The sequence below is a fragment of the Cupressus sempervirens genome, chromosome 6 (assembly GCF_028749045.1).
Source record: "Cupressus sempervirens isolate cs-2001-9-10 chromosome 6, ASM2874904v1, whole genome shotgun sequence".
NCBI lineage: Eukaryota > Viridiplantae > Streptophyta > Pinopsida > Cupressales > Cupressaceae > Cupressus > Cupressus sempervirens.
The window spans coordinates 88,603,597-88,628,377 of NC_143123.1; the positions used below are offsets into that span (position 1 = coordinate 88,603,597).

A 24,781-nucleotide genomic window follows, 5' to 3' on the forward strand; every position below is an offset into this window, starting at 1 on the left:
AGATATTATGAAAGAGAATGAGGAAACTTGGAAGAACATGGTGAAGAAATCAAAGAAAGAAATCGGTGGTTAAAGTAAATAAGCTATAATAGATGAGGAAAAGGCTCTTAATCTAGTGTTATCATTAATATGAGTTAGCCACAACAACAGATAATGACTCTTATGGCTCGATTGTTAAAAAGAATGCAAAATTAAAATACTCTAAGACCTTCCAAAATTCCTACAAGTGTAAATTTACTACTACCAAAAATTATAGAATGGCAATTGGTTCTACATCTAGACCTTTCCAACCTATGCTTTTGCAAAGGGAAGTACAAATTAAAAAAGGGAAACAACAGAATCAGTAAGGAAACAGTTTTGCAGCTTACTGTGATGAATACAGGAAACTAGGTCCAGCATTACATGCAGAGATGTCACTCACAATTTTTTTAAATCTTAGGACAAAAACGGACAGAAAAATAATAAGAGACAAACTGCAAATTGACCTCATAAACACCTGCAAGTCAAATTGGATAAGGCAACATTTCCTTCTTATGATAGATTGAACAAGTGTATAGCTCATGTTCTAGTGAAAAAATGAGACATACTTTTCAATTAACCAAATGTATGAATAAGAAGACATCAATTCTACTACTATGTAATGATGCAAATGACACATAGCCCTATATGGATGCGATGCTTAACCTTTGTTGATCAAGCACTTGTTCATTGATATTAAGGCGTTGATGGCTCAGGATTTGGTTAAATCATCTGCAACAAGCTTAGAATCAAATTAAATTATACACAAGTTGGAACCAGACAAAGGCATAATTTGAAGTCGGACTTGGTTTTCCTAATATTCTAGCCATACAAGTAATCTTTCATCAAGAGATGGAGCTGAGAAACTGAAACCAAGATTTTTTGACCTTACAAGATTGTCAGGTGAATCGGGGAAGTTGTTTACAAACTAATATTGTCAAAAAGCAGCAAGATGCACAATGTTTTCCATGTTTCATGCCTGAAGAAGCCTCTTGAGAAGCATATCATACACTCAATAAGCTATCTCCCTTTGACAGTACAAGGAAATTGATCTTGGTACCAAAAGCTATCAATGGACTCAAAAAAAAGAAACCAAGGAGTGGAACAGTATCAGAATATCTAGTACCATGAAAAGACCTCTCGACCAGAGATGCTACATGAATAGGTGCAAAAGTTCTTGAGAATCCACATTTGCAATGGCTTGAGGGCAAGCAATTCAAGAAAGGTTGGACCATTATCTTCCTTTTCAAAATTAAGTTATTTCCCCTAGGCCAAATGATAATACTGTTGTGTAAAAAATATACAAGTAAGGTATGGGTTTACTTGCTGCCCCTCTATATAAGTGGCAATGGATAAGTAGCATTTTTCCAGTAGGAGTTTTCTAGTTGTTATTTGCATAACACAGTTATAGCTACTGATAAAAGGATGTTTCAGACCTCATACAACAATTATTTGGTTAGCCATATTCCTATTGCTGATCTTAGCACTTTCACTATTTTACATTAAATTCATGTGCTACTACACCAGTTTGAAATCCATTATTAAATCGTTTCCAGATGTCATTATCATATGAGAATAAGTTTCCCTAATTCTTTCAATATTCCGGTTTGTGTTTAGAACTGCATGCTCACAAGTGTTAGTTTATTTCAGTATTATATAAGATTCAGAAAGCCAAACACTTTCAGATATTAGTATTGTGTATGCATAGGGTACCATCTGGGAACTTGAATACCCTGTGGGTCCTTCCTTCTGTGAATGTAGAATAGCACAGCTGTTGACACATTATGTGATAACTGAGGAAATGAATGCAGTGACTTCTTTGACTGATCAAATGCACCAAGTCTGAATTTTACTTTCTCAATGTGGAGCTCATATAGGGCAACTCACAATCAGCTGCTACTGATGTATAAAACCCAGCAAGAACCTGAAACTAAACATTTGATACCTTCAGGCTTCAAATATGCTTTCATGATGATATTTTACTAGAACACTGTAACGGCATTGTTGACGCATTGTAGCAAACTTCAAAACTTCCACAAATCTGTGCACTTGTGATTCTCAGAATCACCCAATATTGGAGACAAGGGTCTTCATTATTTATCCCAGATGTGGATTTTATGAGGTTTTTGGCCCTCTCAAACCCAGAAGACACCAAATGTTTTCTCCTTGGATGCCCTAGATTGAACAAACTGCTCAAATATGAATATTGGATGCAAAGTTAACTTGAATGATGATCAATTGAAGATAGGGATCCCCTTGAAATACCTTTTCGAATTGGTTGCTTGAGTCCAGAATTTCCCTAAAAGTATATAATATCACTTTTCATTGTTTTTATTTTTCAAAAAAGACTTTCATGTTGTATTGGTGTTTAAAATACCTTTTACTTTACCTATAGAGATATTATTAAGTTGGCTTTAAAATTAAAAATTGTCCACACCACTTATAATATTATTAATTATCTAAACCAAAAATATGCCACAAAAAAGCATTGTTAACAAGCATCCAAACACAAGCGCTCAAGAAATATATCATAGAAGAATTCAACATAGAGTGATTGTAGAACTCGAGAAGCTATGTAAATCTTGAGAGTATGGAACATATATTTGAGTCAATTCACATATATGCTAACTATACAATCGAAAAAGATTAATTCTTACCTCCACATTCAATACAACCCCAGCATCCATGATCAAGCTCATATAGTTTTCCGCACAAGGTACCTGTTACTGAAAAAATGTCAAATTTCACTCTTCTAAAACTAAAATGTAACAACCCAATACACTCCTTCCCAACCTAGATATCAACCAACCTAAATATAAATAATATTAACAAAAACAACAAATTGATAAAAATAAAGATAGAGAATATCCAAAACCAGCTCATCCACTTACAGATTTAATTATGCTCGGTATCCAGTAAGTCTATCGGCAAGGCTAAACTCCCTTGGAGCTAGCTTTCCACAATATGGATTCTCATTTTATATGGCTTTATATTATAATGATAAGATTTAAATTTTTGATTGAGGTAAATGATTGTCATTGGACATCTCACTAAAAACCAAACAGATTTCTATGCTCATTATATTGCCTGAAAAGAACAACACTTATTATGCTAGAAAGCAACTGTCAATGAATTATTTTGAGAAAGTTACAAAGATCAATCTCGAAAGAAGATGTGGAGTAGAACAATGGATAATTTTCTATATCATAAGGTAAAATAATACCCAAGTTCCATTTTAGTTGACCTTTCTTATACAACACAACACAAAACACTATTGTACTTTGCTGCATATTGTCCAATCACTAAAAAAAATCATAATTTATTTATCGATGAAGCAACAAAAGAAAAGTGAAGGATGGTATTAACAGCTATTAGTATACATTAAGGTTTCATAAGAAATGCATTTAATGCATTGATGCATTGAATGTGAAGGTAAAGATAATGTACATTTTGAAAGGTATGTGAGCAAGCTATAGATGCATAATGAATCTAATGATAATACACCCTTGCTAGGAATTTGATCTACAAGTTGCTGTAATATTCCTAAGTTACCGATTCATCCTGGCCAACGTAGGATGCGGAAGCTGGTGCGTGCAGATGCTTGGTGTGTCCAGAAGCCCATTGGATGCTGGCAGGATGCGTGCAGGGCGGATATCATGATAGCACATGGGAGCTACTTAATATATATTATAGATATTATATATCCTGGGAGCTGCTTAAAAGTTTAGAAGAATTGCTGAAGAGCTACATAATATATATTATAGATAGTATATATCGGCACTCGGGAGCCGCTTGAATATATATAATATATTTAATATTTATATATGTGTAATATTTAGTAGTATTATATATAATGTTTAGCAATATATATAATAATAATATTTAGCAATATAATTATATTATACTCTCTCTCCCTATATATATATACACACACACACACACACAAATGCATCCATAAGCATCCACATTCCCCCTTCGCCCCCAAGGAAAAAATCACGCTTCCCGCATCTACTTCCTGTATCCGCATCCGAATCGGTAACTTAGTAATATTCCCTTCCTAGACACTTTCTATTTTTAGCAGGATTAACCTATCAGCAGAGTTCCCGTCGGGTAATATTAACATTGTACAGGGACCATCCAAAGAATACTTAGAATAGTGAACCTTGTAGGCGGTCATTTGTGGCATTTTATGGGAGCAGAGCCAATTTCCTATTTTTTAGGAGATGTCACTATTTTTTAGCATCACCAGTGGTCCATAAGTTCAGCATCCGATACCAGTTTCAGTGATTAAGAAATGGTTATGAATAAATATTTAAATACTTAATATAAAGTTAACTTTAATGTTTAATTTAAATAAATTAAAATTACTTTATTAAATATGGACTTTGTAATTAAATAATAAAGCGACTTTATAAAGTCCCTTTAATAATTCCCCTAGGCGGATGCTCATTAGGAGGTAATAAAAATTTTAAAATGTAGAAGAACTGAGAATTTTATTGATTAAAATTGCCAAATACCCCAAAAGGTTGTGTTGGGTTTTGAGGAAGGGAAAAAAACGAAATTTGGCACCCATTTGGAGATTGTTCCAAAAAACCATTTTGGAAGAGAAGAATGGAGAAGTCTTTGCAAGTTGCTGAAGATTGGCCTTTGGGAATGAAAGTTCTCAAGGAGAACAGTATTTGCAGTTATGGAAGATCACCCAAGAATACTTTGCTGAAGGCCCCATCCAGGGGTTTTGTTGGTGCATCAACCGATAAATTTTGGCATTAATTTTACAGAGTTCTGTCAAGCACTTTATAGCAGGTTTTCATAGTGTATTATCAGTAGATCTTAGGATGAATTTTATCAGGTTTCCACAATCCATTTTTAATAGCATTTGTTTCTGGATTTGATTTTGTGCGCAATTTTTAGCATCAACGTTTCGGATCACACTCTGTGATCCATCATCAGGATGAGAGAAATGCAAGAAACAATTAGATGTTAGGATTTTATTGTTGGTTCTTACTAGCTGCACCATATCTAGGCAGTTCGTACTATTCTTCCCTGCAAGGTAATTGTCCCAAGCAATAACATGGCTTTTCAGGGCAGGTTCAGATCAGATATCCACAGAAAAATCAGAATATATAGTTCCATCAGCAATAATCCTTTTCACAAACAATCTATTAACTTTCAGTTCAACGTTTGGATTTACATTACCTGGCAACCCTAGGCCTTCAGAGAAATTAAGGTTATTACTGTATTACTGCACTTCCAGAACTATGAGATGTTGACTGCTGCTGTTAAATGAATGATATCAGGTCTGCTGTTATCATATGCTGATGAATGTTTACCGGCATAAGATGTTGAAAATAGGGTATATTCAAAAATACATTCATTGCAATCGAAAAAAAAGTACATTTGTTAAGTTGTTTATTTGGTTAGCATTCAGAAGTGTTCCTTGTTATATTCCTGCATTTATTTCAACATATGAAAAAACACTAAAAATTGAAAAATTGCAAAACTAAAATTAAAAAAAAGACCAAAAACAAAACTTTCAAAAAAAAAATCCAGAACAGCAGTACATATTTCAGTTACCAATCAGAGTATGCACACTAATGTTGTCAAAGCTCAGCAAACTCCATTTACTTAATGTTTGGAAGAATATGCAGTACAGGAAAACCTATATTTACTGAGAAAAACCACAAAAGATTTTGAAGTTTTCAAAAACAAAAAAAAAAATAGAGAAAATAAAACCTTTCAAAAAAATATTCAAACAGCGGAAGATATTTAGTAAGCAATCAGAGTGTGCACACTAATGTCGTCAAACCTCAGCAAACTTCATTTACTCAATGTTTGAAAGAATATGCAGTATACAGGAAAGTCTATATTTAATGAGACTCTAAACCAATCATGAAACAACGACATCTTTATTTTGATTATATGACAGCTTTTCCTTGACAACTTCAGATATGCAGTGCATTTTATTTTATCCTCAATTTTTAGCACAAAAAAAAGTGAAATAAGTAGGATGCAATTCATTAACTATATGAATTATCTCAAGTGCATCAAAAACCTTTCTCACTTCAAGACTGTGGCTCAAGATACTTAGAGAGGCATGCATATTCGTTTTACTAAAAATTTATAATCCGTATGATCAAAAGAATAGATTTAAAACTCACAAAGTGCTAGAGTGATTTTTCTGCACTGTGTTACTTGACCTCAAACTGGCTTATTTGCATGGTCATACTTCTTGGATCCACAGTGTAGAATTGGCGTGGGTACTTACAAGGACACAGTTTGGACTCCCTAAATGCAGTAAAAATGTGAAAGTTCTTTTTTAAGAAATCTGACCAATGCAAACATATTTGTGCAATTTTAAGAATTCTTAAGCTGCATTTGACAAATGGATTTCATCATGAAGGTGGGCATGTTATCTTATGACCTTTTTGGGTTTGGCAACAAAAACTGCCACTAGATCGCAATATGTATTACAAGAAGAGATGCACTAAGGATGCTGCAATGCAACCCCACTAGGAACTCTTCCCCAAAAACTTGTACTATATTTTTAAAACCAAAACAAATACGCTCCATGGGGACGCATCCCCTACCAAATTTCCCCCACACCTCTCTTGGGGACAGTATAGGGACACAAGGATGGGAATTCCCTGTCCCCAAATTTGTCCATTTGTTTCCGAAAAAGGGGATGTTTCAGAAATGCCACTTTGAGAGCATCAGGGTATGGGGGTGCAGCTAGAAGTCCCCGGGATGGCTAAGGGATGGCTAAGGGATAGCTAGGAGTCTCCTACCTGTCCCAGAGACTTCTAGCTGTCCCCTATGGCTCAAGCCATTTTTGGACTGTTAGTGTTTAAAAATAAAGCATTTTTCAATTTGTGAAAAAGGCTAGCTGGCCTCCAAGAACACCCAAACCAAATTTAACAAAACAAAAATATAATCTAAGCATGAAATAACCAAAAAGAAAAGAAAAAGGAAATTATTTTCACATTCTCAAAGGAGAAGAGCAGCAAGAGGAAAATCAGCTGGTCAAAGAGTGGACAATAGTTGAAAGCGGAGATTATGGCATCAAATTAACTTGATTTAGACTCAGACATACCATCTACTAAAAATGGATTGCCAATTTCTATGTTTACAGCTTACTAATTTAAGTATTTACCTTTTAATATTAATGTGGACTGATTATGGAGTTGGACTTTTATGTTATTGTTTACTGTTTAGTATGTTAGTTATAGACTTATAATAGGATGTCTATTGTTACCTTTCAATATTTTATGTCATTTCTTGCATGAAACTTGAAGCCTTTAGGGGATTTTATTATTAGTGTGCCATATTTTTACAATGAAAGTATTTGGATTATTTAAATTTTCTACGTATTGAGCTTCTAAAATGTCTATGGTAAATGGATTACCAATTTTATGATATGCATATTTGAAATCTCTCTATATATAAAAACTCCCCTGTTTTTTTTAAGTTGTCCCTTGTCATCCCCTAAGAATTAGCCCTGAATCATCCCCGTACTAGAACACATCCCTGTTCCCTAAAACATTCCCATCCCTAAAACTCAATGGAGCATACACAAAAAAATGATTTTTTTTCAGCCCATGTTTTGCAGGTATGCAATTTATAAAACATTAATATGGATAGTTATATAACACTATGATGTGAACTGAACACTTTTTATGTATATCTATAAATTAAGGAAAAACTACCTATGGCCTCTATAACTTCAACTTTTGCATGTTTATTATTATTACAAATTCAATTTTTTTACTGCATTTTGTCAAAAATAATAATAAAACTTAAGCAATAATGAAAATTTAGGCTTTTTCAGCTGCCTAGTTTTTGCAAAGTTGTTGAGTCTGATTTTCTTAACTTTAATCAAAAGGATTCAGCCTTAGCTCAATATAATAATTGTTAAAAAAATCAATCATTAAAAAAAACTTATCTAATAAACATTTCATTGTCTCATAATGTAAAAACAGAAATTATTACCTCAATAATAGGCGATGAAGACATTCGAAGACCGTGTGATAATCTTCCACTAAACATCAAGAGGAAAGAAATTATTATATGTTTATGATTAAGTGTAGCAGATATTCAATAAAACACCAAAGCTTGTGTGCTTTATTATGTGAGGATGTTAGGAAAATTACAATAAAATACCTGCTTATGAAACTACTTAAGAATGTTTCAGTAAATCTACTTTAACATAAAAGGGACATGTTTTTCCCTGAAATACTTCAAGTAATATTTATTTGGCAAGGTCAGAAAAACAATTAGTTATACACATATAGTGAACCTGAAATGAAACATGTAATTATATTGAGAATTGACATCAATGAGATTCTGCAAGATGTAGAGCTTGGAATGTTGTTTTCTAAAAAATACCAATATTTGCAACACATTTTCCAAACCACTTCAATTGACATTATAACTAGCACTGAGATCATAATCAGAAAAGATGTATATTACATTACTTAGACTATTCCTAAAAGAATTTTAAGACAATTCTAAGATAAGCACATAGAGATGTAGACCATTAACTTTCAAGTCGGAAAAAAAAAACACTTTTTAATCTAAAGAAAATCTACAAAAGGATAAGAAATGTTTGTAGCTACATTTTGCCAGAAATGATTTATCTATAGGATGTGTTAATCAATGTTCCCAAGGAAGCAGACGATTTGCATGGCAATCAAACGAAGAAAAAAAAAAAAAAAAATTGCAGTTTCAAGAAGTTTTGGAAAGCAGCAACAAGGACATGGGAACCAAGGACCTTGATTTGCAGACAAGCATTGGGAGGAATTTGGGGAGGTCCTGCAAGAGCATCCTAGGTGTAAGAGCAATCTTGCGTCACCCAAAAATATTTCTCTTTCTGTTTTCAATAGCAGTTGCTTCAGTGCAGAGTTGTTATTTGTGGAAGCTTACAATTTTTACTAAGTTGGTCACGTGAGCTCAAAATGTTTAAATTTCATTGGTGGAGGTTCATTTTATATATATCAAACTATCAAACAAGTTTCATTGACATATCATAAGTATTAGTGAAGTTATTACAAATTTTTTGTATGAATTATTGGTATAAAATTCAAGCTCGGTTTTAAAGGCCTTAATGGCTCTTAAACGAGGTCAAACCTTGCCTAATGGATGCTTGAGCATTCAGTCATCGTATAACAACAATTGTTTCCGAAAAGGGGATATAATAGCTGATCGGGTCAACAGTTTGTAAGTTAGGGTCTCCAAAAGTTGGGCTACCCACAAATGTAATTTGTAAATTATCTTGAGTCGATCCTATGTAATAAAATGTAATTAAATAATATAATTTTAGGTTTTCTGGCCTCAAGAGTTAGGGCTGAGTGTCTAGAACCTTCCCGGGTGATGGAAAATGCCAATATAAGAAAGACCCATAGGTTGTCTAGGGAAGTTCTAAGCGGTAGTTTGCAGATTTGTCTTTCTAAATATTGTAAGGAAGGCACCCATGTGGCTTCACATATTGTATTTTTGAATGTTGTAATTCTATACTTTTGAGGATATAAGAAGCCCATTTCCAATTCTTGCAAAATTATTGTTGTTTCTCTATTTTTTGTTGTGTGTTTGTGCTATTAAGGGGAGTACCTTTCATCAAGTGGTATCAGAGCAGAAGTTCCTAAGTGTGTAGACAGATCATCAACTGTGAGGCAGTTTGCAGCAAGACTCTAGTTTAGGGTTCCAACGATAAGCGTGAAAATGCCTCGATCAAGAGAACATGGCAAAAGAGCTAGAGGAGTGACACCTAAGGGTTTTAGAGACCTACAGAGACAATTGCAAGCATTGCAAGAAGAGATTCGTCGAGGGATAAATCTTGTTGTAAGAGATGAGAGTGAGGATGAAAGAGAAGGAAATGGAGAGCGGGAAGAAGGTGAAGTTTTGAACCAAAAGGAAGAAAGGTTTTGAACCAAGAAGGATATTTCCAAGATTGGGAAAATATCTAAATTTCAGGTTCTCAAATTTTTGGGAAATCTTAACCTAGAGGAATTAATTGACTGGATCAATGAACTAAAAGAATATTTTGAGTATGAACATCTTGAGGATCCTGATAAGGTCAAGTTTGTAATGGCCAAACTGAAGGGTCGTGCGAAGATTTGGTGGCAAGAGATTCAAGTGGAGCGAAATAGACGAGGAAAGGAGAAAATCACGAGATGGGATCGATAGGTGGATAAATTGAAGCAACAATTATTCTGGTTCACTATGAGCTTGATCTACTAAAGAAAATGCAAGGTTTGAAGCAAGCGAGAAGATTTGGTCAAGAGTATACAGAAGAGTTCTACTGAGTCCTCATCAAAACAGAGCATGCAAAAGTTGGCAAGGAAACAATCACCCTTTACCTTAACAGATTGAGGCCAAGTAATTAGGAGTTGAGTTTGGTTAGAATGAGCAATATTAAAGAGGCATGCTAGTTTTCCCTAAGAGTAGAGGAAAAGTTGAACAAGAATTTTGAGAGTGGACAAAGCGGAAGAGGCCGTAGTGGAAGGTTTCGCAGATGGTATTATGATGGCCGAAATGAAGATCAAAAGAAGGATGGTGTGAGCAGTTGCAATCAAAATAAGAGAGGAAACAATTTCAATCATTTCTATAATCAAACTAATAGGGATCAAAGAGGAATGGGACAAGGGCCTAGGAGAGGTGGCTTTCGTAGACCATGTTTTCACTACAAGGAAGAAGGTTATAAAGCATTTGAATGTCCTCAATGCCAAGGAAGGACAAATAGGAGAACTGAAGGCCAAGCCAAAGTTGCACGTGTGGATGAAGATGCCAAATCATTACATTTTGAAGATGCTGAAAGAAAAGTCCTAGTTAATAGAAGAGTCCTAATGAGTGATGAGAATGAACCTTATCGAAGGAGGAGCTTGTTTTGCATCCGGTGCAAGTGTGAGGATAAGTGTTGTGATGTGATAATTGATGGTGGAATCACTAACGATTTGGTGTCAAAGGAGCTAATCACTAAGTTAAAGCTCAAGAGGCACAAACACCCAAACCCATACCGTATTGCCTAGGTGCAAGATGACCATAAAGTCACGGTCAATGAACAGTGCCTAGTGAAGTTCAAAATTGGAAGCTACCATGATAAGATACTATGTCATATCATACCTATGGATGCATGTCATATGTTGCTAGGTAGGTCGTGGCAGTTTGACAGGCGTGTTGTACATAATGGTTGTGCAAATACCTATTCCCTGACAAAGGATGGAGTGCGACATAAGCTAAAGCCATTGAAAGACGTAGAGGAAAAGGTATGTAGTACTACCAAAATAAGTTTTGTTAATGGAAAAAAGTTCCTAGAAAGTATGAGGCATGAGCATATGTGTTTCGCTATAATCATTTAAGCTAGTAAGGAAGTAGAAGACATACCTACAAAAGTTGCAGATTTGTTGGATGAGTTTCAGGATATTGTGTTTGATGATGTGCCTAATGGATTACCACCAGTGAGGAAGATCAGTCATCAAATGGACTTGATTCGAACAACCATTTCGCCAAAAAGGCAGCATGCAGAATGAAACCATCTGAAAGTGAAGAATTGAACTGACAAATATAGGGGTTGTTGCAGAAGGGTTTGATTCGAGAGAGACTGAGTCCATGTGTTGTACCAGTAGTATTAGAACCAAAGAAGAATGGAGAATGGAAGATGTGCGCAGATATCACTTTTCAGGGCTATCAACAAGATCATAATCAAGTACAGATTTCTATTGCCATGGATGGATGATATTACGGACTGTTTGAGTGGAGCTATGTATTTTACAAAGATAGACCTGAACAGTGGATATCATCAGATTTGGATCAGAGAAAGAGATGAATGGAAGGCTGCCTTCAAAACAAAGGAAGGATTGTATGAGTAGTTAGTCATGACTTTTTGGATAACCAATGCACCAAACACTCATCCGGCTCATGAATGAGGTACTGAAAGAATTTTAAGCTAAGTTTTTCATTGTTTACCTTGATGATATTCAGATCTTTAGTAAGACATTGGAGGAGCATATAATGCATATTCATAAGGTAGTTTAACTGAGGGAAGAAAAATTGTTGATTAATTTGAAGAAGTGTAGTTTTGTGAAATAGTTAATGAATCTGGGATTTGTAGTTTCAGCAAAAGATCTAAAAATGGACCCAAAGAAAGTGAAAGCTATCTTTGAATGGCCTCCTCCAAGAAGTGCTACTGAGGTAAGTACTTTTTATGGATTGGTTAGTTTTTACAGAAAGTTTATCAAGAGTTTTAGCAGTATTTGTGGACCCTTGATTGAAACAATGAGACGAGAGAGAAAAGACTTCAAGTGGACTACATGAGCAGTAAAAAGCTTTAATTTGTTAAAATAGAAAATTACAAAACAACTTGTTTTAACACTTCCAAAATTTAACAAGGTGTTTCAAGTAGACTGTCATACTAGTGGTACAGCAATCGGAGTTGTTTTAAGCCAAGAAGGTATACTTGTTTTTATTTCAATGAGAAGCTAAATGATTCCAAAAGAAAATATTTTGCTTATGATCAAGATTTTTATGCTATAGTTCAAGCATTGAAGAAGTGAAGACACTATCTTCTTCCTAAGGAGTTTTTTTTATATACTGATCATCAAGCTTTGCAATATTTGAATAGTCAAGGAAAGTTGAATCAAAGGCATTTGAAGTGCGTTGAATTTTTGCACAGTTACGCATTTGTTTTGAAACACAGGCATGGGAAATCTAACTAGCTGCAAATGCTCTAATCAAGAGACAACTTTTGCTGATAGAGATGCAAATTGAAGTAGTTGGGCTCAAGTAACACAAGAGTTTGTATCCAGAAGATATTAATTTTGGTGAAGCTTGGAAAGCTTATACAAAACTTGATTACCCTTGACAAGACAAAGTGGTTGGATTTCATCATCCAAGATGGAATGCTATCAAAGGAGGTCAACTATGTATTCCAAGGAATTCTATGAGAGAAAAGCTCATCAAGGAAAAGCATAGTGGAGGATTGTGTAACAACTGGTTTTCCCGGGTCTAATTTTAACATCTATCATAAGCATTGAATATAGTTTTAGCTTCGACTTCATAAGAAGGTTGTTACATCATTCATGTTCATGTGAAGAAGATTTACCGTTAAAGTCAGTTAAACAAAATTTCTTAACTAAATACTTGAAATACCTATTAATGAAATTACTTCAGAAATTGAGATCACATACCTCGGAAAAACTAAGACTGAAATTCTTCGAAGTATGCTTCTGCAACCACCCAGGTTAGTCCACAAATATACTATAACAATTTCTCAAATCAACTGCTAACTCAAAAATCATTTGATGAATACCACTAAATACCAATATAACTTAAATTAGGGCATCGCATAACATCTTACCAATTAGGGCATCAATTACCATCAATTTATTTAGGGTTTTTGATACTGCTTTACCACTTAGGGCTTCCGCGATCACGGATTCAATTTAGGGCTTCCGCGACAATGGATTTATCTAGGGTTTCCGCGACGATGGATTCAATTTAGGGCTTCCGCAACCACGGATTCAACTAGGGTTTTCGATACCACGGATTCAGTTAGGGCTTCCAATACCACCATATCAATGAAGGTTCCAGCTGTCGCACAATCAATTAGGGCTTCGGATTTCTTTTCCTTCCAATTGTTTATCTGTGACAATTTCTCAAAATTAGATAATTACTTATATTCAATATTCATTTATATGAAGTAAAATGATGATAACAATGAAATACCTCAATTTAATCTTATCTTCTCATAAACAAAAATGATAATACCTGTTTCCGATAGACAATTGATTTCATGGCTTATCTCTGTTTGACGCATATCTGATATCTTGAGAGAGGTGAAACATTGCCAGGGGCTTTACCACCCAACCTCGGACCACAACTTGTCCCCACACGATCTCTAACAAGAAAGGCCCTCCCTACCCAGAATCGACGGGGTACATCTTACCATCCACTGGACATCATGGTATACAACACGCCATACGACTTGGAGGTAGGAGATCAGAATAGAAAGAATGTGCATGAGCTATTAATTCATATTTAAATGATAACATTGAAATGTCATAACTAATTACTATTTCATGTTGTTGTAATTTTCCTTTCTCTCACCTCGTCATCCATTTTCTTGGCTACACAGTCGGGTGAGTCCCAAGTGTTTGGAATTCTCATACAACTGGTTCTGCCAATTTTTACATGCTACCAGCATTTCACTAACTGTGATTACATAATTATGTTCTTTAAAGATCTCAATTTGAATGTCTTAATTAATTAATTCCACCACTTCATCATAACGTCTGGTGAATTTCATTGTGTTTGGGTTTATTGATAATATTTTCATCTTTGTATGGCATGAATGAATGTATAACTTCCTAAGCTAAATATAATTGCTCGCAGCTTACATTGCACTTCAATCTCTTATATGAATAACTGGTACGCTTTTATGAATTAAGAATCATCTACGAAATAAGAACAATTTCCAATAACTAGAAATCAAATACTGTTCACCATATTTCAGTCTGTGTTTATATTAGTTCCATTACATTGGATTTTTCATGATTTCTTATTCATCACCAGATTGAGTATAAATGGAAGAATTTTAGATTCTAAACTTCATAGCATTACCATTCATCATTTTGAGACAGTTTATGGATTAAGGAACAATCAATGATATGAACCTATTTAGTGACCTAAAATCTTGTAACTAATATCCAACTGGATGTTTCAATAACATAGACTCACAATACTGTAGTTCATCCATAAAGCCAGAAAATACATGATACAAAATATAGAGAGAATTTCTAGCTTAAGATATTTAACACACAAAAATGATAATACACAGAATAATGACATACCTGCCCAGACACAGAGCAACATCTCTGAAACATTTCTACTCATCCAATACACTGGGCATCAACACGAGAATCATCTCAAGCTTGCACTAAAGTCTCAGGGATGGCGTGGATACTGCCAACGAACAGTGATGCCAAGAACCATGATGCCAAGCAACAGATATTATGACACACGCACGGCACATGAAAAGGAACAGCTACTGACACCTTTAAAATGACAACGGTCGACTCTAATGCGAGACTGGCAATCATAGTAATGAAACAAACCACTAACTCTGAGAGTAAGTCGAATTCGTCGTTGCAATATCTGAGAAACCTTAGCTGTCGCTTGGTTGAGAATGATTTTCTCTCGCAAGTGACCAATACTAAGATCGACTTGCACTTGATTAATTTTGCCAACCCTGCTATCAAACCCGCGGCATATGGAAAACATTTTAAGTTGAGAAAAGACAATTTTCTGAAAGAAGGTGATTGGTTGATGCATTTGAGCAGAGCTCCACCTCTCTGGTGATATCAAGTAATATATCCGGTTGCTAAGGAGAAGAAAAGGTCAAGAAATTTGAATGCCAAAAGACGATTAAGAAATCCATAATATAGAATAAGCTGACTCTCCAGCTTCATCAGTTACAAGAATCCTTTTGAATTCCTAAGATGACCATTGGAGTTCTAATTATTAAATTGACTATTGGAAAGAATTGGAAGATTAAAAAAAAAATTTAAAAATCGATATTATCATTATTATTTGAACATTATTATAATGTACAACTATTAAATTATCAAAAGATAATGGTGCCAAAACATTTAATATTTAAAAGCATGTAGTTAAATATTTATTAAAAATAATAATTTAATGAAGGATAAACTAAAATCTTTTAAGATACATTTTATTTTTAAACTCAATTATTTTATTTAAATTATTTATTTAAATAACTCATGCAATTTCACAGATGTATCCTATTTCAAATCACTAGGTCCTTTACCCATTTGCTAGTGATGGTGATGCCCTGCCAAATTCTTTTCTAACAATGCTTCTACCCCTTCGACATGCTCCCTGCAACGAATTTCTCTATAATTAAATTATAAATTATAAATAATCATATCAGTTAACCTTTCATCTTAATTCCATGAATTAATGATCATCTAACATGTCATTTTCACTTGAAAATCATAATGACCAACTATCTTACCAATTCGCCAGATTATATCAACTTAAACTACCAACTAACTTCATGTGAACCTCAACGGCTATATTTCAAGCTAAGTCAAAAATTGGGATGTAACAGATTGGATGGTCATTTTGCTCCCGACAAAACCATTGCTTTGGATAATGAGAATTATTACTGGCCACAATTGCAGTTTTGAGTGGTGGTTCACAAATTTGTCTTATTGAATATTGTAATTCCATACTTTTTAAAATAATAAGAAGCCCATTTCCAATTCTGGCAAAATTATTGGTGTTTCTCTATTTTTTGTTGCATGTTCATGGTATTAAGGGGAGCACCCTTCATTGGGAGGAGCCCGTAGTTGAGACAAGAGTAGTAGCCCTTGTGAGGATCTAGGGGACAAGACCCCAAATAGGATCACATGGTAGTAATACTTTCATTATTTTATGACTATATCTTTTCCACCATCAAATCCTCACTATTTGTTATCAAGGGAAGTTGCACCTAGTTATTTTATTTTAATTCAAAAAAGAACCTAAGTCTAAAATTGCATTGATCATGCAAAGACAAATGGAAGAAGATGAAAGGATGAAGAAGCTGTGTTGTTTCTTAATTAGCTACAAGTTATGATCTGGACAAGTAAACCTTACCTTTTTAACAATTGGTGTTCTACAGTTCTCAAAGAAGGTCACTAAAAATAGCACAGAAATTCCTAATACCCTCCTAAAAAGCTTATCTAAAATTATTCTGAACACCCAAAAACATACATAGTTACAGTTCAAAACTAATAACTGCTCCAGAAATGAATGCTCACCTCAAGATGCCTGCATAGGTAAATGGAACCACTACATCACCATGCAAAGCTAGAATCCATCTTATTGGTCTGCTAAAATAAGTCTACAAACAACAAATGGACAATAACTGACTCAGAGTGCTTCCACATTAAAAAGAACATATAAATCTTTGATACCAACAAATGGATAAAGCATCATTGATTGAAATCAAAAATAACAGTCAACCACAGTTTCACTACAAGCACTTACCTTAGTATTCCACTGCATTGACTTTGGAAATGACAGTCCTGATAAAATAACAGGAATATCTTCAGCTAGAACCTACACCAGGTAAATTAATGTAAGCCTATCAAGATTGTTTTTCATTGCTTGAATATAAAAGCCTCTTGAAACAAAGAGAGTGTCCTTTTATTAATTGATTAATCACGGTTTAAATCAAACTCTTGACAGTAAATTTCATGCAGGATAAGATTTGTAGCAAATTAGTTGTTAAGAAATCAGACAGGTAAATTAGTAAACTTCAATCAAGTACCCATTATAAAACGATTTAAATGAGAATTTTCATAACCATGTCAAATGAAAACAAAAAAATTAAGCAATTGTCAAAAAAGTGATAGATCAAATGCTTGAACTTCCCTGCGGGTTAAGACTTAACAACATCAGTATCTCCAAATCTTTCAGAGTATTATCCTTGATGTCATCATCACTAGATTGACCCTCAAATTCATCTCAAACAAACAAAATTATGTTCATCTGAAGAGTCTTCTTGAACATGAGGAAACTGCTTATTCTAAATGCATGCATCTTTCACAAACATGGTTGTGGTTAATCACAAATTTCAGTGAAAATAAACAAGATTCTCCAGGTTTCCAAATATCAAAATGTTATCTTTATTTGATCGTACACGAGAAAAAACAGTTCAGTTCCTCTCCACTTGCTGAACTAAAACTCAAACTGCTAAAGGTTGTACTTCAAGAATACTTGCTTGATAGGATTGCCATCATTCATCTCCATCAGCAAACACCCTATCATCCTTGCCCAAATGAGTTCCAAACAACCCATCTCTGCTTCTGCAAGCCACCCAAGTTGCTCTATGGTTTTCTTTGCAACATCTGGATCAGTAAGAAACCTTTCAATGGCTTAAGTAAGCCCTACTCATGACTTCGTGGTCACTTTCTCTTTCTATGCAATAAGAAAACTGGCTTCAAATAATATGCTTCTTGATCCAAACATCTGTCATTTTCCATCTTCCACCATGACTATCCCTCTGTATTCTGCTTCCACATCATCGAATGCCTTTTGGGTGCCTTCTTTACAACAATTTATACCCTACTCCTTTCCAATACAAAGAACTCTGAATTTGAAATATGCAAACATTGGGATATATTATATCTTTCTATGATACATGTACAAGAAATTAAGTTCAGGAGTGACAAACATAAAAATGTTGAAATTAGGAATCTTTAAATTTACAATCACCAAAATATTCATATCGCCGATTTGTTATTCACTGCACTAGATACATGGTACCAAAATTATATAATAATGGCAAGACAGCATTATAAGAAGAGTAATATGACGGAGATCCTATATTGTCTGCTCTGAGAGGATTCAAACCGCAGTTGGAAAACTTAGACTCTACAAACAGTTGCCAAGCCCAAAAACTCAGTAACTTAAAAAAAAAAGAGCTTTAATTAACACTTCTTTTAGCTCTTTTTGCAAAATTCAATGACAAGATTTATCCAATGAATACAAAAGTGTTTTCTATTAAATTTAGTTGATTTGAATGCAAAATGAATACAAAATAGCATCCTCGTGTGGAATCCTGATATAATAGTTAGTTGATAACTATTATGAACTTAAGATGATTCCCTTTGAACATAATCATAACTCATAACTTGCATATTACAACATTTTACATCTTCCTCTTCCCTGCTCTAGTGGAAACTGGGGGGAAGTTTTAAATTCATAATAACCACATTCAAATCTTTGATACTGATAGTATGATATTTCATCACTAACCAATGATATTGTGATAGTGATAAAATTAGTTGTCTAAGTTCTCCATTTGCTCTCTTGTCCCAAACCTCCTCATCGTAATAAAACTTCTACCATGACAAGAGATCCCAACTAGTAGGGATTTGGGATTGGAGACCCAACAGGTTCAGGGGCAGCAGTGGAAAGCTGCACAAGATGTTAGATATGAGGAAAACCCATCAATTGAGGGGGTCTAGGGAAACAGGTTTTTTCCACAAACTCGCTGAGTTTTTGCAAAGAAATCAGTCAATTTCCACCAAATCTTAAGAAGTAAAACTCATGCATTTTTTACAGGAAAGCTCAGCTAGTAAGTGTTGACTTGGTGAGTATTTCATCTAGTGTTCAACTTTAAACTACTCTGTCGGTAGCTTATATTGCATTGCAATGGTATCCTAGAAGGTAGCTAGAACATCATAACAACTACGTGCTCATTGCTCATTGCTTCATTTTGGAATCTTTGACTAAAGCTAGATGCCATGATTCAAGAGATTTTAAGTTTTTGACCACATTTATCTTCCACTCTATATGCTTTCACTTTTGAGCATTTGTATTTAGTTACTTTCTGTACCATCTTGAAAAGTGTCAACTTGCTTTGTAAGACCTTTGAGCACACCCTTTAACGATCTCCTAAAGACAACAGGGGATGACCAGGTGTCCCTCAACAATCTCGAGGACAACCAAATAATTTGATTTTTAAACGGTAATTGGTAGTCAATATTCAAAGTTGTTCATGTATAGTGTATTGTATTCTCAATTATGTATTGGGCATGTTACCATATTGCAATTTTTCTATGTTCAACTATTTGGTATTATTAGTTCTTCTATTGTTATACATCATTGCATAACTAGCACTTCAAGTACAATATCTATAGTATATTATAGCACCCACCTACCCGCACCCCCACCCCCTGTCATTGTCTTAATAATGTTAATTATAGCTATGGTGTAGTTGGATTCCTTCAAGCCAACATAGATAACATAAAGGTCATGATAATATAATTATATATTTGATATCATAATTAATTTACTGATAATATAATTATTGGGGTAATATAATTATATTGATCATATAATAATTAGTTGACAGGCTTTTAATTGTAAGCTTGCCCTTCTACTTTTATTCTGAAAACCTTGTCTAACATTATAAAACTACTCAAAAAAACATTAAAAAAAACTTTTCCCAAGCCGCCAAACCTCTTCACGGAAATTGGCAAACCTATTTACAGAAAAGCTATCTATTGGTCTTCTCTAGTTAGTTCAATGTGCAAAGAAGATGAGAGGACAAAAGGTGCATTTGGAGGGAGATTCGTTATTAGCAAGGTCACCAAGAGACAAGGAGACATGGAGGTTTCCAATACTAGTACTGGTACCGATACGGCAATTGTTCAAAAATAAGAGGTGGGGTACTTGGAGACAGCAATTTTTATTAATAGTTTAAAGAGTTTAATACTAAATACAAAACAGTAATACAGCAAAACTAAAAGACTAAAGTAAATAATAATAGTAATGTCACATTAATATAGAGTCAAATATTTCGAAACTCGCATAATCACATTACTATATTTCATAGTCGTACTTGTTTTTCGAATATTGCATATGATCATCATCATATCAGATTGATAATCGCTAAGATTATCATTAGTACTAGATATTGAAATTTTTATTCAAAAAAATAGAGTTTGATGCTAAATTGTCAATATGCAAACAAAAATTAACAAACTGAGTATAGTAAACAAAAACCAAAAATCTATCTAGTACTAGTGTGTTGATGGTACTACCATCTACTCCACAAAATTGTGATCATCCATCTCCAGGTCTTCAGCTAACATGCTCTCCAAAAATATCAGTCTCCTACTCAGGTTCCTCTGATGGTAGTAAAACCGGGGGCAATTCATTAAGGCCATTTGGTTCAACAACTTCTTCCACCATGGCTACAACATCTCCATCATATGCAATTTGATCCCATTTCACTGAGGGAGCTTCCATATATGTAGGATCAACACGAGAGAGATGGCGGAACTATCTGTGCAATTTGATTCCATTTTGTTGAGGGACCTTTCATATATTGGTCTCAATTTTGCATTAAAAAGCATCAAAATGAGGGCTAAAATACATAAAATAATTTAATACTATATTTTACATTTATTTTTTATCAGGAGTCTTCAAAGAAACTTCACTTTTTGGATTAGGAGACTAAGAGACTTCAAGATACTTCATCATGAAGTCTTCAACCTTTTTTGAGGTCTCTGGAGACGCAAAAGTCTTTGAGATGTGTCTCTGTCTTTGAGGCGTGTCTTTTAGGGGGGAGACGGGTCTCCCCATAACCATGGTTATTATTGATTGAGGCAATTAGAAGAAATAAGATACCAATGTGGCATCTTGAAAATGATGTGGTTGTCATTAAAAAGGAGTTAGATATCTTGATGGACTTTAAAGTAAGTCATGTTTTTAGGGTAGGAAATGGTGAGGCAAATATGCTATCTAAATGGGCTGCAAATTTTTAAAAGGAAGGGGGTTGTCAGTTTGAATTATGTGACCATTGGCAAGAAGATTTCTTAAACAATTTTGAAATAAATGCTCCCTAGAGATAATTGAGTTTGGTAATACATTTTGATGAAGAAAGGATGGCAACAGTAATCATTGTGTGGAGTGGCTTTAGAATAATAGTGAATTTTAGTTTTATGTGAAGAATTATTTCGATTGCGGGGTGGCATGCTTTTGTAAGGACAATTTAATGTGTATTAATTGCTCAAGCGTGCGGTTTGATGGAATGAAGCGGAAATCAACTTTTTTATAGAGGAAAGGTTTGCTTGTAAATGCAAATTTCTGTAAAAAGTAAGCTTTGAACATTTTAAAGGAGAGCGAAAAGGAAGGGCAAGGATGGAGGCTACCTCCACTTTCAAAACAACAAAACAAGAAAAAACCCTATACGGCCCAATGCAAGATCAACGCCTCAAACTATTGCTTCTTTGTCCATCATCAGAAGTGATAAATGGTGTTAAAAGAACTCTAGGGAAGTTGTTCCAAAATTCGCTCACCATTGGAAGATTAATGTGGATATTGTGGCGATGATAATGGCATAGGGTTTGGAGCTGGATTCAACCGAAGAAGAGGTGACATGGGTTATGGAATCTCTGTTTCCAAAGGATTTGATCGTGTGTGTGAATTTGATTTTGGAATGGGCATGGCCAGGGCATGGTTTTGATTATAGCAAATGCTATGAAGATGAGGCAAAAGGAGAAGAGGTGGGAAAGTTTGGTTTTCTTTCGTGGCCCTTGGCTGTGGATAGGGAAGCTTACAAAGAAAAGATAATGGTGGAATGGCAAAAGCTAGTGGAAGGGATTTGGTATTTCCACGAAAGGCAAGGAAGAAGAGTGTGGGGATTTGTTATAATGCATCCTTGCCATCATTGGTCAGCAAGACTTCGTTGGCAAAGATTGATTGTAAGAGTTGATTTCCCCATTGTCATGTGAAGCTTTTACAATTTTTTTGTGAATTTTGGCTTATGGTAAGGATGCTCGAGAAGATAGCAAATATAATGTTTTTGGGTTTTTTTCCAACCTATTTTGTTGATCAAAAAAAAATGTGGGATGAAGATGGTAGACCAAGGCAAGAGATGGGTAGTTTTTGGCTCAAAGGAATGGATGGACTTAAGGTGTGACAGAGGGAAAGTCGAGGAACAACCCAAAGGAAGGTGGCTTCAGGAAGGCCAAACATGAAGATTTTTTGCACCTCTACAACGACAAAGTGGGGTTCAAGATGATGATGTCAGCTAAGCATAGACAAAGGGCGGTAAAAAGAAGTGGTTAATATGATGTAAAGTCTAGCAATCTTTGTATAGCCAATTTATAAGGCTCTAATGTTAGTAATTTTAGTATTTAAGTTTGAATAGTGGGTCTATAAAAGTGCTTGGACCTTTTTTGTAATGTAATCTTGTTTATATGATATCAATAAAAAAAATTATCACTGACCAAAAAAAAAAGAAAAAGAATATGAAAAATATATATTTTATTATAACTAAGTTTTCTAATAAGAATACCTTTAGTATTATCTTCTTTTATTAGGATATTTTATTTTTTATGTTTCGAAAAGAAAAATTAAAAATATTAAAAAGGAAAATTTAGCTTTTTCTTCTTCTCCTTCCTTCTAAAAGATTATTTTTTATTAATTTTAAATTTCATTATATTATTTATGTATTCTTATAAAACTATAAATAATAATGAAATATATTGGACTTAGTTTTTTATTGACATTTTAATTACTATAGAATAAAATGCATAATTATATTTTAATCTCTGTTTAAAATCAAATGAGACATACTTTATAACAGTGATCCCGTCATACATAGTGCATTATAAAAATCTGCAATTATCTCCTTGCATATCTCGTCGTCATTAATTGCTCGCAACCTTATCAACTTATATAGGTTTATATTATATGATACAATTAACTATAAAATATAAAATATATTAAAATTCTACCTATAATTTCCTATGGGCTTATCCCTTGAACCTCCTCTAGGTCCAAGTGTTAATTATATTCATCGTGATAGTAAAATATATTTTAATTATATAATTAATGAATATATAATGATTACATTTGACATTTATTAAATTAGTGGGGCCACATGTGAAGAGTGGTGACCCATGGTGAAGGGGTGTCACTGATAGGTATAAGGAAGATTAAATCTTCCTCTCTTCAAAATTGAAATAGATACACAATTGCAAACGTGCTTTAGAGGAGTTCTCGGTGGGGATGAACACATTGTCTATTGTTGAAAGGGCAATAAGAGTCATTGTTCATGGTTAAACGAGAACACAAGAACAACACATCCCCTTACCATCCCCAAATTGAAGCCCTTATTTTCCCCATCTGATGTCCCTCAATGCTCATGTTACACTATAAAACTGTGATGTTTAAAGTAACACACACACACGTGTGTACGTATTTAAGAAATACTTGCATCATTCGCTATGTAACTGAAACTTACATACCCTTGCTACAAATACATCATGAAAATTATTAGAAAAATACGGAACTTATATAGCATATTCAGTTGCATAAAATATCATATTAGCAGCTTGATATGAATAAATAATCACATAGATCTCATTTTTTCATTACAAATGATATGCATTTACTTTAAATCTTGCATGATGTAATAGTATAAATTATAGTGCAAGATTGATATAAATAAATAATCACATAGATCTCAAATTTTTATTAAAAATAATGTGCATTTACATTCAATCTTGCATGATGTAATAGTATAAATATAGTGCATTGAGTATCAAGTATTTATCATTTTGCATGAAAAAATGAGTTATTTTATCAAGCATATGCATGTTTACCAGAATTGCCCACATTAAAGAAAATAGATTACCTTTCTATGTGTGGTTTGGGTTTGCCTTCCAAAACAAATGTTGGTTATGGAACAACAGTTATATCTTTTTTCTAGGATCCACATACAGATGTAGGGCTTTACGTACTTCGGCAAAAGCCAACTAATCTCGTTGAAATAAATGAATGTTTTCCTAGAATACTATATATTGTGCCATATCCTAGTAGCAGGACACTGTATACTCATGGTAGAAATGCATCTAGATATATCAAGTTGCATTGGGTTCCATCCTCCCTGTTTTATCTAAGTTATTAGGCACTTTGTGCAAGGTCTAGTATTCTCCGAGTATGAAGAATCTTAGGCAAGTGTAAGCTTCATGACTAGTTAGAAAAGCAACTGTACCATGTTCTCATCTCTTTGATTTGTGGAAAACTATTCTATAATGATGATGTTATGGCATGATGTAATGAACCCAACTGGCTCACACTATTGTAGTGCTGGAAAATATTGTTTTTGTTTGGAAATGTCTTGCAATCTTGTGTTTTTCAGAATATATGAATGTTTTGGTGTATATCAAATACTGGAATATGC

At 34.1% G+C, this 24,781-nt stretch overlaps 1 protein-coding gene and 1 long non-coding RNA gene across 6 annotated transcripts in view; both read right to left on the reverse strand.

The window, feature by feature from the left end:
* The window catches only part of EDD1 (glycine-tRNA ligase), a 426,585-nt gene that overhangs the window by 260,576 nt on the left and 141,228 nt on the right, over positions 1 to 24,781 (reverse strand). For all 5 annotated transcript variants that reach the window (XM_089786876.1, XM_089786879.1, XM_089786878.1 and 2 more), the window contains 4 exons: positions 17,062 to 17,133; positions 16,833 to 16,915; positions 8,005 to 8,053; positions 2,676 to 2,738 (listed from right to left, as the gene is read on the reverse strand). In XM_089786876.1, coding sequence (XP_089643002.1) covers positions 2,676 to 2,738; positions 8,005 to 8,053; positions 16,833 to 16,915; positions 17,062 to 17,133 — 267 coding nt within the window. The remainder of the gene's footprint in view (positions 1 to 2,675; positions 2,739 to 8,004; positions 8,054 to 16,832; positions 16,916 to 17,061; positions 17,134 to 24,781) is intronic.
* Positions 13,197 to 15,639, reverse strand: LOC149551327 (uncharacterized). The gene is made up of 3 exons (XR_016352730.1): positions 13,777 to 15,639; positions 13,367 to 13,651; positions 13,197 to 13,235 (listed from the first exon to the last, which is right to left on the reverse strand). It is a non-coding gene; the product is annotated as an uncharacterized LOC149551327 (long non-coding RNA).